The sequence below is a fragment of the Triticum aestivum genome, chromosome 5A (genome assembly GCF_018294505.1).
Source record: "Triticum aestivum cultivar Chinese Spring chromosome 5A, IWGSC CS RefSeq v2.1, whole genome shotgun sequence".
NCBI lineage: Eukaryota > Viridiplantae > Streptophyta > Magnoliopsida > Poales > Poaceae > Triticum > Triticum aestivum.
Window position 1 is genome coordinate 442,520,755 of NC_057806.1, and position 16,193 is coordinate 442,536,947.

The following is a 16,193-nucleotide window of genomic DNA, read 5'->3' on the forward strand; positions in this document are numbered from 1 at the left end:
GAGAGTTACATTGATATTAACAGTACCACACCTTCACTTGAAGAGAGCTGGTATCCGAAGCCTTTCTAGCCGTACCGGCAATACTAGCACATATATTCCAGCAAGTTCCACTTTGCTGATTTTACTCTGATGCTTAAGGTTTTCCCGTTATATCTACACTATGATCTGTGTAGCTGCTTTGTGTCGCACTAGCAGCAGTCCACTCTTGAAGCTAAACACTTCAATGACTTACAAAATTGGCACCAAGGCATTGAGTGCCATTCTGGATGCAATGAAACTTATACGCTCCCCACCTGTTGATTCTTGTTCAGAATATGATCCTAATGACTATTCTAATCTCGAGGAGTCAAAGGCAGATGGTCTGTCCTGTTCACCCATCAAGGTGCCTGTTCTAATTTGGCAATGTTTTATTGATTGTGGGTATCTTGCATATGTTGTCTTGCATTTCTTATACTTTGTTGCACCGCCATCTGCTTAGTTTACTCATCATATATGTCGAGATGCCATGCCCATCCATTATCAATACATATTCCATCTGTCATCATACCATGTTTTTCCACTCAAATGCTGTTCTTGTGCATCAGACATCAAAAAGGAAGAGGGTGATTGCCGAACCTGAAGGAGCACCAGCAAAGTCCTTGAAAAACGTGGTGGTGCCGGAGAAATCAGACAACACCCCACTTATATTGGCTCTACAACCAGTGACACAAAACATATGACCGACTCCAGCAGACTATACCCATACTTCACTGGCCACACCACTAGCCCCACCACACAGGACCTGCACTCCAGCAAAAGGTATACCGATTTAATTTGCCATAGCACCAGCTGTACCACAGAAAAATCCCACTCCAGCGAAAAGTACAGCAAGTCCACTGGCCGAAGACCTATCCCAACTGCAGAGACGACCAATTCCTGCAGATTGAAACCCCATTCCATTTATTCCCAGTTTAAAAGACAATGCTTTCAATGTTGTTAGGGACTACGTGCATATATTCCCATCATGGGAAGATTATTGTGAAGACAAACACCATTTTCACATCTTCCTGTCCAACTTACGTGTAAGTGCTATTATTCATGGCTATTATTTTCCTGTTTTCTGCTAATTGAACACATCAATGATTTACATTACATTGTTGTAACTAGGCGAGGGTCAATCTGGATAGTCATGGCGAGCAAAGCTTGCTTGTGCTTTTCAAGGAAGCATTGCAGCAGTATCGGTGTTACCTGAGGAAATCACACTTTGATGGCAAGTCTATAAACAAATTTCCGGTGAAGTCTCATGTGCTAAATTTAGAAGACATTGAATGGAAAAACCTTGTTATGCATTGTCTCGTTCCCAGGATGAGGTACTGTCTATGAAATCACATGACAATTTAAACTTCTACTTTTCCGCATGTGCCTTACAGATCTTTTTTGCAGGAAATTTGCTCGAAGAAGAATTCTGGTTTGACAAGAACGACAGGATATCACAAATATGTTGTCCGCTGCTTTGCTCTTGTTAGTACCTGTTGTCCTGTATCACTGTACTTGCATACATACCTAGTTCATTATGTGACAGCAGTATGCATGATAGTTTGCTTATCAATTGTTCGCTCCAAATTATCTGATCTGTATGAATGGTTACATTAGTGTAGAATATATCCAATGCCAATGTTTTTTAGCTCTGCATTGTTCTTGTAAGTACATGATGTCCTTTATGAGTATACTTATAATGACAGGTAGTTGTTCACGTACCATCACTCTGCAACTTATTTTTCTTTGCCCTCCATTTTCTACATATCAGATCTATATTTACTCTTACCATAAGGTTGGTACTGAAGAAGTTTAGTTGTGCATTGCTCTTGGCTGTACCTTTTGCCTGTATCGCTGCACTTACATTTATAGCTACTTGGTCATGTAGCATCACTCTTCATCTTATCTTAAATATTCTCCATTTTTTCATATATTATCACATCTATATTTACTCTTAACAAAATGTAGAATAAAGGCAATGCTTTTGAAGAAGACTCTGTGGTAAACTTCTTGAATTGCCCCCCCCCATCAACATGGGCAAGACCTTTATAGAGCCTGTCTTCACCAATAATGTAAGTTTGTCCATCTCAAGCCTTCAAACTTTGTTGTATATATTTGGTTAGGCATGACTGCAACAACTGTTTATTTTTGGTGTTTGCATCAAATTGCTTATTTAAAGTTTATTATATGTAGTTCATAAACAAAAATTCGTCCTTTCTCAATTTAAGTTTTCAGTTGTACAACCAAGTTCCTTCTTCATACCATGTAAATTAAACTATACAGAGCAAGTGATCTTCTTTTGCACTGCATGTATGCTTCTGTTCTTCATCTGTATTCCAGTGGTGTGGTGAACCTACCCACTACAGCACAATGTCATATTCTGCAATGTCTTAACTATGAAAAATGTCATATCATTCTACTATTATTTAAACCGTCTCTTTATTTGCCAATCTGAAATGGTATAAATTGACAGCACACTAACCATTGATACTTATGAGTTCTTGATCTGTAATCCAGTGGTGTCGTGAAGCTGCCAACTCCTTCACAATGTCATTTCCTGCCATGTCTTGACCTGAACAATACCATATTGTGTTAATGCAAATTTAAACTGTGTCACTTTATTTGTCAGTAAGAAATGTGATGAATTGTCAGCACTGATACTTTTATGTGCAAAACCTATCATCTGTCTGCTTGTTTATCTTTCAGAGTGAGGAAGATATAAGTGTTGAACAAGCGCAGTCTCATCATCTTGCTCAGCTGCTTGCGCTGCAGCTCCCCAGCAGGCTAACCTTTCTTGAACTCTATTGAAGTGCTGTCGGTTCTGTGTATTATTTTGTTGGCGTGTTTATTTGCACTGGTGGCGATCTTTGATGACCAGTGTATGTAATCTGCTGTCTGCTTGTGCTTTATTATCATAGTGGCGAACTTTGATGCCCAGTGGATGCAATATGCCATAATTTCTTTATTGTATAGTATATGTTTTTCTTATTCACGATGCTGCAGTTATTTTACTGTATATATATATATATATATATATATATCCTGTCTTCGCAGTAAACCGGCCAAACCGTAAAATTACGGTACATAATCGGGCGGTCATGCAATCACGATGTAGGTTGGGCCTGAAACGTGCCGATCAGCTCACGGACCGGCAGTAGCCCGAAATGAACCCTGGCCCATGATTGTGCGAATCAAATCACGGGCTTTTAACAGGCCGAAAAATTGTCTCGGTCCTTGTTTGGCCCAATCAGATATCGGCTGCGAGCAGGCCGGATGCAAACCGGGCCATAGTTAGGCCCAACTATATGACGGGCTTTTAACAGGCTGAAAATTAATATAGGATCGAAATGTTAAACGAGCCTTTAATAGGCCAAAACTAATATCAGGCCGAATTACTAATTGGGCCTTTAGCAAGTGGGCCCAAAAGTATAGTGTCCAGTTGACGGGCCGAATCTGATACGGGCCATAATTAGGCCCGAAACCTCTTAAAGGGCCAGACCTGATCTGGGCCGTAATTTGGCCCAGAACGTGGTGGGATTTTAATGGGCCGGATCTCATATGGGCCACTATTAGGCCCGGAGCGTGGCAGGCCATTAATAGACCGTATCCAATATGGGCCGACATTTGGCCCAAAACATGGCAGCCAGTTAACGGGCCGGCCTACTAGGGTCCTCAAAATCTTGTGGGACTACAGCTGGGCCGGCCCATTAATGTCGGCGAAATCTCGTGGGCCTTTAGCTGGGCCAGCCCATTATGATCCGCAAGAATGTTGTGGGCCTTTACCTGGGCTGGCCTATTATGGCACACAAAATCTTATGGGCATGTACCTGGGCCGACCCATTATGGCCCGCGAAATCTTGTGGGCCTTTAGCTGGGCCAGCCCATTATGGTCCACAAAATCTCGTGGGCCTTTAGCTGGGCCGACCCATTATGGTCCGCAAAATCTTATGGGCCTTTAGTTGGGCCGGCCCATTTAAACTTGTTGGGTCGTGCCACATGTCGACGTATCATAGGCGCCTTCTGTCCAGTCAGTGGATGACATCTGCCCCGACGATGAGCCGACACGTGTTTCCTCTAGCCAATGATGATTTTACACGTGGAAAATCCCCATTGGTCGGGGCTGTTAACGGGTTATCGGATCCAAAACCCAACCCGATAGCTTAACAGCGTTCCGTTACGGTGGATGCCACGCGTCGGTCACCCTTGACGAAAGCACTTCTGTGACGCACGATTTATCGTCATGGAAGTGGACACTTCCGTGATGATAATTTTGGTAATGTCATGAAACACTTCTACGACAGCACAGGTGTGACTATCTTGATTCTGTCATAAAAAAAGTGACCTACTGTGACAAACACGTATCATCATGGAAGTGTATTTTTTTGTACTGAAGGAGAACAGGGAGGCTGGGTCCAGATCATTTAGAGCTTAAAATCACAGAAAACTTGGTTGAACTTTATCATAGTGAGGAAACAATGTGGAGACAGCGCTCCTGCATCCAGTGGCTCTCTGAAGGGGATCACAACACACATTTTTATCATCAGAGAGCAAGTATGAGAAGGAGGCGTAACAAAATTAAAAAGTTGATGGCTGCTGATGGACACGAAGTCTCTGATCAGGAGGAGTTGGAAACCATGACATCGGAGTTTTATCAAAATTTGTTCAACTCAGAAGTGCACAGAACATGGAAGGAATACTAGATACGGTACCTTGCAAAATCACACAAGCTATGAATGACTCTCTCACCAATCCTTATACAGAGGAAGAGGTAAAGAAGGCAGTTTTTCAGATGTACCCCCTCAAATCGCTAGGCCCAGATGGATTCCCTGCAAAGTTTTTTCAGCACCATTGGGATACATGTGGAGAGGAGGTGACTAGGGCTGTTCTCCGTATTGTCGAGGGTATGGAATCTGCAGAGGCTATCAATGACACACTCCTGGTATTAATTCCCAAGGTACAAACTCCATTAAATTTGTCTCAATTCTGGCCTATAAGTTTATGTAATGTGCTATATAAGATTGCCTCAAAAGTCCTGGCAAATTGTTTGAGGGAGATATTGCCTGACATAATTTCTGAAGAGCAATATTCTTTTATTCACGGGCGTTTGATAACTAACAATATTATATCAGCCTATGAATGTTTACATTTCATGAAGAGGAATAAGGCGCAGAAACATAGATCATGTGCTCTCAAGCTCGATATGATGAAAGCCTATGATAGGGTTGAGTGGGCCTACCTTCAGGCAATAATGGAGAAACTGGGTTTTGATCATCATTCGATCTCGGTTATAATGAACATGGTGAGCACAGTATCTTTTTCAGTTTTATTTAATGGGAACAGATTGCAGAGTTTCAAACCATCAAGAGGTATCCGGCAAGGAGACCCTCTTTCACCCTACCTTTTCTTGTTGGCGGCAGAGGGCCTTTCGTGCCTTTTCAAATCCAACAACCAATCATCGCAGCTCAGGGGCATCCAGGTGGCACAGTCGGCACCGTCGGTTAACCACCTTCTTTTTGCAGATGACAACCTGCTGTTTTTCAAAGCAAGTCGAGAAGGGGCGGAGGAAGTGTCAAACCTACTAGATGTTTATTGTAATGCATCCGGTTAAAGGGTAAACAGAGACAAATCTTCAATATTTTTTAGTAAAGGTTGTCCCCAGAATGTGAAGGAGGAAGTAGAGATGCTACTTAATGTTCAGAATGAATCTCTTAGTGAGAAGTATTTGGGTATGCCCTCTGATGTGGGAAGATCAAAAAATGGCACTTCCAAATATTTGAAAGATAGAGTTTGGAAGAAGATCCAGGGTTGGCTTGAGAAATTACTTTCTATGGGAGGAAAAGAAGTGCTTATAAAGTCTATTGTGTAGGCCATCCCGGTTTATTCCATGGGATGTTTTAAACTTCCACGGGGGCTATGTGAACACTTGAATATGATGATAAGGAAATTCTGGTGGGGAGCAAAAGAAGGGAAGAGGAAAGTTGCGTGGGTGTCTTGGGATGTGATGACCAAACCGAAATATTTGGGAGGCATGGGGTTCAGAGACCTTGAATTGTTTAATTTAGCGCTTCTAGCTCGTCAAGCATGGAGATTGTTAGAGAATCCAAATTCCTTGAGTGCAAAACTAGTGAAGGCGGTATATTTCCCGGGAACATGTATTCTACATGCACAACTAGGATCACATCCATCGCAAGTTTGGAGGGCCATACTGGAAGGAAGGGACGTCCTGGTTCAGGGATTGATTCGGTGTATTGGTGATGGGACATCCACGGAGATTTGGAACCACAACTAGCTTCCCAGGGAGAGCTCAGTGAGACCCATTACGACTGCAAATGGTAATATTTTCCTTGTCTCAGAACTGATTGATGAGACATCCTCTAGATGGAGAGAGGACCTAGTTTGACATAGTTTCTTACCCATGGATTCAGAAAGTGATTCTGGGCATACCCTTATGTACAAGGAACGTGACAGACTTTTGGTCATGGGCACATGAGAACAATGATAACTTTACAGTTCGGTCGGCCTATAAGATGCTCGTCAACACCAAGTACAGTCGCAAAGGTTGGTTGTTTCATGATGCTGGTAGCTTGAATACAGTGGACCCAACAAAGCAATGGACTAATCTACGGGGCTCACAGATTCCTTCAAAGCTCAAAGTATTTCTTTGGCGCTTGGCTAAACATTCGATACCCACCTTTGACGTACCAGAGCATAGAAACATGGCCGACTCTGCATGCTGCCCTCTTTGCGGGGCTCCTGATTCATGGCGCCATGCTTTTCTGGACTGCTCTCTAGCAAGATGTGTATGGGCATTGGCCAATGAGACGATGGTGCAGAAGATGACTGAAGTCACAGACACACACGCAAAGCAATGGATTTCAGCTATGCAGGACCTGTTATCTCATGTGGAATACACTGAGATGGTTGTGACACTTTGGGCAGTGTGGTATTCCAGAAGAAAACCTGTTTATGAGCATGATTTTCAGGCACCCTTGGCAACACATCACTTCATTAGGAGGTATATTCTTGATCTCGGAAACATAGAACAGAAGTTGAAGCCCACACAAACAGTGCAAAACAGAATTTTGGTGAAAGAGCCATGGGTTAGGCCACCACAAGGTATATGCAAGTTTAATGTTGATGGTGCTGTATCAAAGAGAGGTAACAGAGGGACAACAACCGTGGTGTGTCGAGATGATCAAGGAATTTATATGGGATCGTCGTCAATTACTTTTCCTGAAATTTTGGATGCACCTACGTTGGAGATACTTGCATGTGGAGAGGCACTAGCACTTGCTTTGGATCTTCAAATCCGGAAAGTCTTCGTGTCCTCAAACTGTTCTACAGCCGTCAAGGAGGTGAAGGCAGGAGAGGCAGGACGTTGTGCTGCTATCATTAAAGAAATCAATGAAAGATCAAAGGAGTTTGAGAGTTGTATTTTCATTCATGAGAGAAGAAGCAGAAACCATGAAGCGGATGCTTTAGCTAAATTTTCCTTTTCTTTGGATATAGGTAGACATGTTTGGTTTGCTCAACCACATGATATTGCAATGATTCCGGTGAACTTATCTCCACTACTATTAAACAATCAAACAAGAACTTTCTTATGTGCACCCTGTAAAACGTACATGGATTTATTATGACCGCATGATTAAGCCCACTAAACTTAATCTAACAGCTAGCCTTAACCTAATCCATTCTTTGTGTGCACTTAACAATTTACATTGACTGACCATGCTTCACCATATGAAACTCCATGTCCGATCAATTAGGAAACTATAATCATGATCGCGTCTTCTTAGGAAACTAATCACGATCACATCTTCTTAGGAAACTAATCATGATCGTGTTTTATTAGGAAACTAACCATGATCATGTTTTATTAGGAAACTGATCACGATCGCATTTTATTAGGAAACTAATCGGGTATTTGCACACATTGACACGTCCATCACCTCGACCTCCTGGATCACGATCCTACTCTCCCAAGAAAAACCACCACAACCGGCCTCCACTTGGCATGGCGACAAGGAGCCGAGGACCAACAACTCCTTCTCAGGGGACGCCGACGGAGTGCCGGTAATTCGTGAACCGTCGAGGGTGCCGCACCGGTCGCCCCTTCTCAGGGGATGCCACTGGAGTGCCGGTAATTTATGTTGCTTGTAAGACAACTGCCCAACCAACATTTACGGTTTCTTGTGAACTTACATGGCGTGCCTATGCTGACTTGTATACTTCAAAATAAGGTTTCTATGCATTACTAACCAGAGTGTGCTATCTTTATATCTTCGGTGTTTCTTAGCAGATGTCGTTTACATGTGTCATCAACACATTATTTGTTTTTTCTTAATTTGTAACACTTGTACTGCTGGAGTTGGTTTATTTTAAGTTGTTACATTTGGAACTCCTTTCACTTCATAAAGGGGCTGGATGATCTAAATTGCAAGATGTGATTTTCTTCTCACATGAACCATCTATAAATAAATATTTTTTTACTATTCTTCTACGTATAAATACTTTGAGGTCCTTTCGCTGTTCATTCGGTTAATGGTTTGGAACTAATGACCATCAAATTGTTTTTATTGTTTGATAGTATTACACACAAGTGGGTGTAAAGAAAAACTATCAAAAATGGTCATGACTTGCATTTTTTTCTTCTTATTTTCTACAACTGGTGCTTCTCCATATGTCCCCATTGTGTTCCGGGATGTTATTTTGTACTATTTTTTTCCTATGTCTACCCTTGTATTTATTCAGCGCATTGTTCTCTTCGCATTTTGGCATGAAAACTTGCTGGCTTGGAGGAGGATGAACACAGATGAAAGAGGGGAAACATTGTAGAATTGTGTATTTTTAGTGCTTTGACACTTCCTGCAGAATAGGAAGTCCCCTGGGCCTCTTTTGGTTCATAGGATAGGATTATCATAGGAATAGGAATTTTGTAGGAAATGAGATGGCATGTATCTCAAATCCTACGAGTAGGAATAGGAAATGAGATGTCATTTGGTTGACACCAAAGGAATTTTTCCATTGAGTCTAGGCTCATTTTTATTTTCCTATAAAATATGGAAGATAGGAACCAATCCTATGTAGGAATAGGAATCTATTCCTATGAACCAAAGGGCTCTAAAGGAAAAAATCCTATAAGAATCCTATCCTTTAAAATTCTATAAAATTCCTCGAAACCAAAGGAGGCCTTACATGTCAAGAGCATCTTGATGCATATAAAGAGTAAACGGAGGCATGAAATAACGAGTTGTATGGGTTGATTTATACTCTCCATTTTTATGTATGTTTGTGACTGTGTGTACCAGACATGAACATTCATCGTTTCATGCGTTGTCAAGCTTTCCTATACGCCACGAGACGCAAAGCAACCTTTTATCTACCACACGTTGGCATCTACTTAAAATGCAACCAATAATTTAACACACGTGCACACTTACTAGTTTGAATGAAAATCGTTTTTACCCCTAAAAAAGAACTACCCGGCAAATGAGGGATCCCCTAAAAGAAAACTACCTCGCAAAATAAAAGGAGGAAAAAACAAAAATGCCTCGACATCTCGTGGACCGGTCCCCGAGAAAAACGCCACCAATCCAGTGCCCGAACACGTGTAGCGGTCAATACACCGAGCCCACCGAGGCACCTCTACGCCACCTGGCAGACCGCCCCCCTCCCCCGCCGTCCGCTTCCCTCCGATTCTCCGCCGCGCCCGAATCAATCCCTCGGTGAAGCGTGGAGCGGCTCGAAAAATCCAAAGCCCGGAGGCCGGAGGAGAGGCGCCAGAGGAGCTCACCCCCGATTCATCTCGCCGTCTCAACCCGTGGCCGCAGGTAAGCCGCCGCTCATCCCCAAATCCCCACCCCGCGCGCCTCCGCCCGGTGGATCCCCAGGCAGGCCCCAGCTCCGCTCGTGAGGAGACAAACGCGGCGGTCTCATCTTGCCATCCGTGGTGGCAACTCGGTCCCGCCATCGGCGTGTGCGCTGCATGGCTCGGCCGGCTAGAAATGTTTGGGAGGGTACCAGAGTTTGAAGGGGAAGGGAGCTTGGGGTTTCAATTGGAAGGCCAGTTGGTTTGGCCATCCGGAATCTATCCGATTTGGTTCGTATTTCGCTGTCTACTCTGCGAGTTTCGAGCGCGGAATGCACGCAGAGCGGGTGTGATATGTTAGGACGGTGTCTCGTTCGTGTTGTTCATAGGCGTTCTGAACTTTTGATGGTGTTCGGTGGTACCGTAGCATCTGACTCAATGTACCTTCGTCACATGTGTGGGTTGTGATCGGCAAAGGCACGTGTGTAGTTGGTTGGAATGTTGCATGTTGATGTCCGTGTAAATTAATTTGTTGTGGGTAGGGCATCTTGAGAAATGTTTACCTTCTTGCTGCTGCCTGGTTCGGTTTTAATGTGCCGTGCTTGTGTTGTTGGAGTAGATGATCATGAGTAGACTACACAGATGCTCTTGTCTTATAATGTGTTCTGTAGGATTTTCTGGCTCAGTCTCTGTGAGCTGGCTGACTAGAGTTTGCTTGTTCCTAGAGTTGGAACTGGCCCAACTGGCCCTGTAATGTTGAATTCACTTTTAAATGATTTTATGGATCTGTGATTGTTTTTCTATGGAATCGTCTCAGTATTTCGATACCAGTTGATCCTTCAGGCTGTTTTTACTTCTCCTTTTCACTTTTGCTTGAGGAGGGACGAAGTACTCAGCCTACATAAATTCCTACTGCAGATTAGGGGTCCACTGTTATTTTCATGCCCTTATCTGGGATGGCCATTGCTTTCAAAGCAAGCACGAGTGCTTGTACTGCACAACAGCTGTGGGGGCATCCAACCAGGGATCAGTGTCAGTATGGTTTCACTCACTTAAATGAACGAAAGAGCAGAAAAGGCTCTGCTGCACTGCATGCCAGAGCTGTTTCAGGGAAGTTGGACCTGGATTTTGGTGATCCTTCTTGGAAGCAAAAGTATCAGGAAGACTGGGATAGGCGCTTTAGTTTGCCACATATTACAGATGTATTTGATTTAGAGCCAAGGCTCACTACATTTTCTCTGAAGAAAAACAGGTTCCTTCCTATTCACTTCATCTATAACTGGTTTGTTATGTATTCTGAAAACATAAAGCTGTATCTATCTCTCTTATTTTACAAAGAACATATGTTACTGACAGAAGTCCCCTGGGCGCTAGCGATGCTTCATCACCTGACAAGTGGAATGGCTATGTGAATAAGGATGATAGAGCACTTCTGAAGGTCAGTAATGAGATAACATATGATTCTCCACGCTTCATATGACGTGAACTAATTGTTTTCCGTAGGATTTGTAAGATAATACATGAAGAAAGCCTAGTCTCGAGATGTACCTCAGGGAAACTAAGGAAGAATTAATTATGTCACGAGACAGTTAGTGGTACCATGTATCATTTGCTTATTCATGAATTCATTAATGTATTTTGTAAGGTTGAATGTGCCGACTTAGTGCAAACTACTAATTCTCTTTGTAAACTGCCGAACATTACTTTAGATAATACCAATTATGTGCTTCAGTTAAAATGTTTTTTTTCCAGAAAACGCAAAGACTTTGCTTTTTGAACCTTCGACTAAAGAAGCCTTATCTTTTTCCTTACTGTTTGTATTTATAATTACACAGTATGTTTCTCCAGGTGATTAACTATGCCTCTAATACTTCTGCTGGAGCTGAGTGCATTGATCCTGATTGTAGCTGGGTGGAACATTGGTACGCTCTGATGCAGTTGGTTTGTCTTTTCTGTGACATACGTTACCTTTTATCATCAGATTATATGAAAAATTGCTAGCTTATGCGAGTTTTTGCATTTGATTGTTACTAGAATGTCTTCAATTGCTATATTCTCGTGATTCTATCTTTCAAGAAGGGGGAATTGATGAGACAGTGGTATTTGCTTTTTATAGGGTGCATCGTGCAGGGCCTCGTAAGGAAATATACTATGAGCCAGAGGAAGTAAAAGCAGCCATTGTTACCTGTGGAGGGCTCTGCCCCGGTTTAAATGATGTCATTAGACAGGTATTGTCCTTTCAGTATCGTGCAAGAAATTGGCTTTTTCTTTACATGCCTGAAGTTTAAATAAGTGGTGTGCCTTATTAAAAATATATTTCTTGTGTCTAAATCTTGGTTCCACAACCTCTTGACAATATTGATCAAATGTAAATCGTATTTCCAGATAGTATTTACCCTGGAGATCTATGGGGTGAAGAATATTGTCGGAATTCAGTTTGGTTATCGTGGATTTTTTGAAAAAGGCTTAAAAGAAATGCCAGTAAGGATGCATCCCCCATTCGCCTGATGTTGTAAGGAAGTTGATGTTCATTATGCCATGGAATTACATTTTGGTTTCAACCTTCAGCTTTCACGTGATGTGGTGGAGAACATAAATCTTGCTGGTGGAAGCTTCCTAGGTGTCTCACGTGGAGGAGCTAAAACTAGTGAAATTGTAGATAGCATACAGGTAAGCAATGTGAATAAAAGATTGTGATGTTCTGTATTGATGCTTCATTATTATTTTACATGATCATCCTGTGTTTGAAGGCCAGAAGAATCGATATGCTATTTGTAATAGGAGGAAATGGTAGCCATGCTGGAGCTAATGCTATCCACGAGGAGGTTATTACGTCTCTATTGGAGTTCCTTTCTTTATTTTTATCATAGGTGTCATTGATGTACTTTTGGACATGATTGGATAAAGGAGCATTTAGTTCTATTTCTATGTCAAGTATAGCACAGTAATCTGACTCTTATACAACCTAATGGTAGAGGTTATATCAATTACCTGAGAATACAAAGCCCATTGTTTGCACAAAAATGACACAGTATTGAGAAAACATAGGGATGCCTTTTCCCTAATCAGCACATGTTACTTCTGTGGTTGTGCCCAAAGTACACCCAATACGCGTGATTCTTAATGATAAACTTTTCATAGAAGTACATACTGTTACAACGTTGTGCATTACATTTGCTATGTTAAATCTTTGTATTCTGGCAGATCTTCTACTGAAAAAACACGTATGTGTTTCATGGGATGTGACTGTACATGCTTAGTTTAATTCTTTGTTCTGGTTTGCAGTGCCGTAAGAGAAAACTGAAAGTTTCAGTTGTAGCTGTTCCAAAGACCATTGATAATGATATACTTTTCATGGATAAGACATTTGGTTTTGACACAGCTGTTGAAGAAGCTCAACGTGCAATCAATTCTGCCTATATAGAGGTTGGTTACGTTGCTGCTGTTCGTGTTCTTTTACTATGGAAACTTAAGTGGAGTGAATTTGGTATATGGTTACTCTTGCTTTAGATAATTCCTTCTATCTTCAGGCACGTAGTGCATATCATGGAGTTGGGTTGGTCAAATTAATGGGAAGAAGCACTGGGTTCATAGCCATGCATGCTTCTCTTTCTAGCGGACAGATTGATGTCTGCCTAATACCTGAGGTATGTAACTGAAAACACTGCTGATGGAGCTTCAAATCTGTCTTTGCTTCACATTTACTAACACAAGCGCACAATCTGAGTGAAGGTATCTTTTAGACTTGATGGAGAACATGGTGTCTTGTCACATCTTGAGCATTTACTGGAAACCAAGGGATTTTGTGTGGTTTGTGTGGCTGAAGGTGCAGGACAGGTATGATGTGGCGCATGGTGTTTTGACTCGTCCAAAAGCTCTAGTAACTTCAGTTAAATGGATGAAATTTAGGTTGTGATTCTTGGATTTGTTGTTGCAGGATTTACTGCAAAAATCAAATGCAACAGATGCTTCAGGAAATGTGATACTTAGTGATTTTGGTGTCCACATGCAACAAAAGGTATATGCTCGTTTTAAACCCCATACAAATGGATTTTTGTTAGTAAGTATCCTAGATGACGATAGGTGTTTGAAATCATCTGGTAACCAGTCAACTCTACTGAAGCCAGTACCTACTTTACTTTTTTTTGCTTTTGCGAGGGGCAGTACCTGCTATACGTGCTAGAAAATCAAGGGCCTTTTTTATTGGATTTTGTATGAATGATTTTTTTTCGAGAATGTGTATGAATGATTTATGCTGGCTGTCACCAGTTTTATAGTAGGGCAAAACATGCATGCTCGTACAGGAGTGTAGTTAGTTATTGCAGGTAAGCGTGCCAATTCACAATCTACTGGAAAGTCGAACAACTATGAGAATCTTGTCTATTCTATTGTGTTTTGCTGGAAAGAGAGAAAAAATCGACATCTGAGCACGGGCACATAGTGCCTGTTTTTTTGAAGTTCAGAAAACCAGATTTTTAATGTTCGAAATTTTCAAATTTTTGCGTGCACACGCGTATAGCAGTGCAGTGTAACAGGCCAAATTTTCAGCAATATAAGTGCTCGCATGTAAAAGATACAAAAAAGACAAAATCCATGCAAATCAGGGGCTTTTTTGTTGTTGTTTTTGGCCGATTTTTTGTCTTTTTTGTGCAGCACATAATACAACGTATTATTGAACGAAATTTCACAGATACTTAGACCACATGCATGCGTATTCATGTAACAAAATTCAAATAATTTAAACACCTCTTTTGAGCAGTTCAAAATAACGTGCCCCGTTGCCCCCGTGCACCGAAAATCCGTTTTAACGGAAGTAGAACTTCTGGTCAGTTCTTTGTTGAGCTGCTTGCCTAAGCTTAGTTGCAGTAGTGTTCTGGCACAAATGGAACTGGTTAACGTTATTCATCCTAGTCAGGATTGGTCCGAGTCTAACATCAGTTTTGCAAACCCTAGTTAGGGACCTCAGTGCTGCACATGTTATTTTTAGCTGCCAGTGTATAACTTATGAACCTCGTTTTCTGTACATGCAAGTCATTAACATGCCTATTTCATGATAGGAGACCATATAATGTTGAATTTAAGGCTTAGTAATTAGATACTGTTCCCGTATTGACATGTTCTATCTGTTATAACCTTCCTATTCCTCCGCCCTTTTGATATTTTGTCAAGTTGTACATAGCAACTAAATGATTTGATGTCACTGGTATCACTCCCCAGATCAAGAAACATTTCAAGGACATTGGTGTTCTAGCTGATGTGAAGTACATCGACCCAACATATATGGTCCGGGCGTGTCGTGCAAATGCATCTGATGCCATCTTGTGCACTGTGCTTGGACAAAATGCTGTAAGTTTATGTCCTGTATTTCACATATGTATTGGTAGCATGCATCCATCATATCTAGTTTGCATTTGACGAATATAAACTCCTCTAGGTCCATGGAGCATTTGCCGGGTTCAGCGGCATCACATCAGGTATTTGCAACACACATTATGCCTTCCTCCCGATCACAGAAGTCATCACAACACCGAAGCATGTGAACCCAAATAGCAGGATGTGGCACCGATGTCTCACGTCCACTGGCCAACCGGACTTCCACTGACTCGCGTTGAGCGTTTACTTCTCTGCACAGGCTAAACTCGTAATGAATTAACATATTTTTGCTTACCCACAGACTAGTCACAGCTGAAAGATTAGTCACGGTGCAAGCTACCAACATGTTAACAATAATGTAATACTGAGAATGAACTCGATCGACTTGTTTCACATCAGCCCCATTTTTGTCCATGACAACAGAGCTGTACAAAGCTCAAGTTGTCCCGAATAATCTGTAATGCACTGTCCAAACATTGACCATCCATAATTCTAAAACGAAGCTATTTGCTTCAGAAATGATGGGTAGCGAAATGCCTTCTGCGTTCCGCGATCGATTTCTATGAATGATTCGTTTTCTTTTGTGCTGAAGCTAAACACTTTCACTCTGTTCTTTAATTCACTGATGACTCTCAGAAGTCACACCATGAACAAAAGCGGGATGACGATGTATTCAAGTGTAAGTATCTATAATCAGTTCTTTTCTTAAACAAAAGGGGTTTCCCCCCAGGACGCGGAGTTTCTGCTCCCGGGCTCATATGCACCCGTGCTCAGAAAAAAATTTCAAAATACTAGAAAAATTCAAAAAAACTATTTTTTGTGTGGTAGATAATTTGACGCGTGAGGTCCGCTCCAAATTTCAATTCATTTGAATATCTGAGCAGCTCTCGGCAAGAAAGACAAAAGCAGGGTCAGAATAGTGCGTGAACAGTAAACTTTTTTACAGACTCTGATTTTGTCTTTTTTGACGAGAGCTGCTCAGATCTGCTCAGAT

General features: G+C 41.7%; 1 protein-coding gene across 2 annotated transcripts; it reads left to right on the forward strand.

The window, feature by feature from the left end:
• The first annotated feature begins 9,611 nt into the window (after nt 1–9,611).
• On the forward strand, nt 9,612–15,747 carry LOC123103887 (ATP-dependent 6-phosphofructokinase 5, chloroplastic). Of its 2 annotated transcripts, none has more exons than XM_044525582.1 (14): nt 9,612–9,848; nt 10,745–11,078; nt 11,183–11,264; nt 11,675–11,748; nt 11,943–12,054; nt 12,212–12,307; nt 12,395–12,496; nt 12,577–12,651; nt 13,112–13,252; nt 13,357–13,473; nt 13,559–13,663; nt 13,764–13,844; nt 15,044–15,172; nt 15,261–15,747. In XM_044525582.1, exons 2-14 carry the CDS (start codon nt 10,768–10,770, stop codon nt 15,426–15,428), a joined length of 1,593 nt encoding a protein of 530 aa, XP_044381517.1. In that variant the 5' UTR covers nt 9,612–9,848; nt 10,745–10,767; the 3' UTR covers nt 15,429–15,747. The 2 variants fall into 2 exon arrangements, with proteins under 2 accessions (XP_044381517.1, XP_044381519.1); XM_044525584.1 differs by having other exon boundaries at nt 11,186–11,264.
• Nucleotides 15,748–16,193: the final 446 nt, after the last annotated feature.

Bases quoted from the DNA above. Each gene is read 5' to 3' on its own strand.
- LOC123103887 (XM_044525582.1), top strand. From the start codon at position 10,768: ATGCCCTTATCTGGGATGGCCATTGCTTTCAAAGCAAGCACGAGTGCT. The intron at 11,749-11,942 runs GTACGCTCTGAT...TGCTTTTTATAG, and splicing joins TGTAGCTGGGTGGAACATTG to GGTGCATCGTGCAGGGCCTC. The intron at 13,845-15,043 runs GTATATGCTCGT...ATCACTCCCCAG, and splicing joins GTGTCCACATGCAACAAAAG to ATCAAGAAACATTTCAAGGA.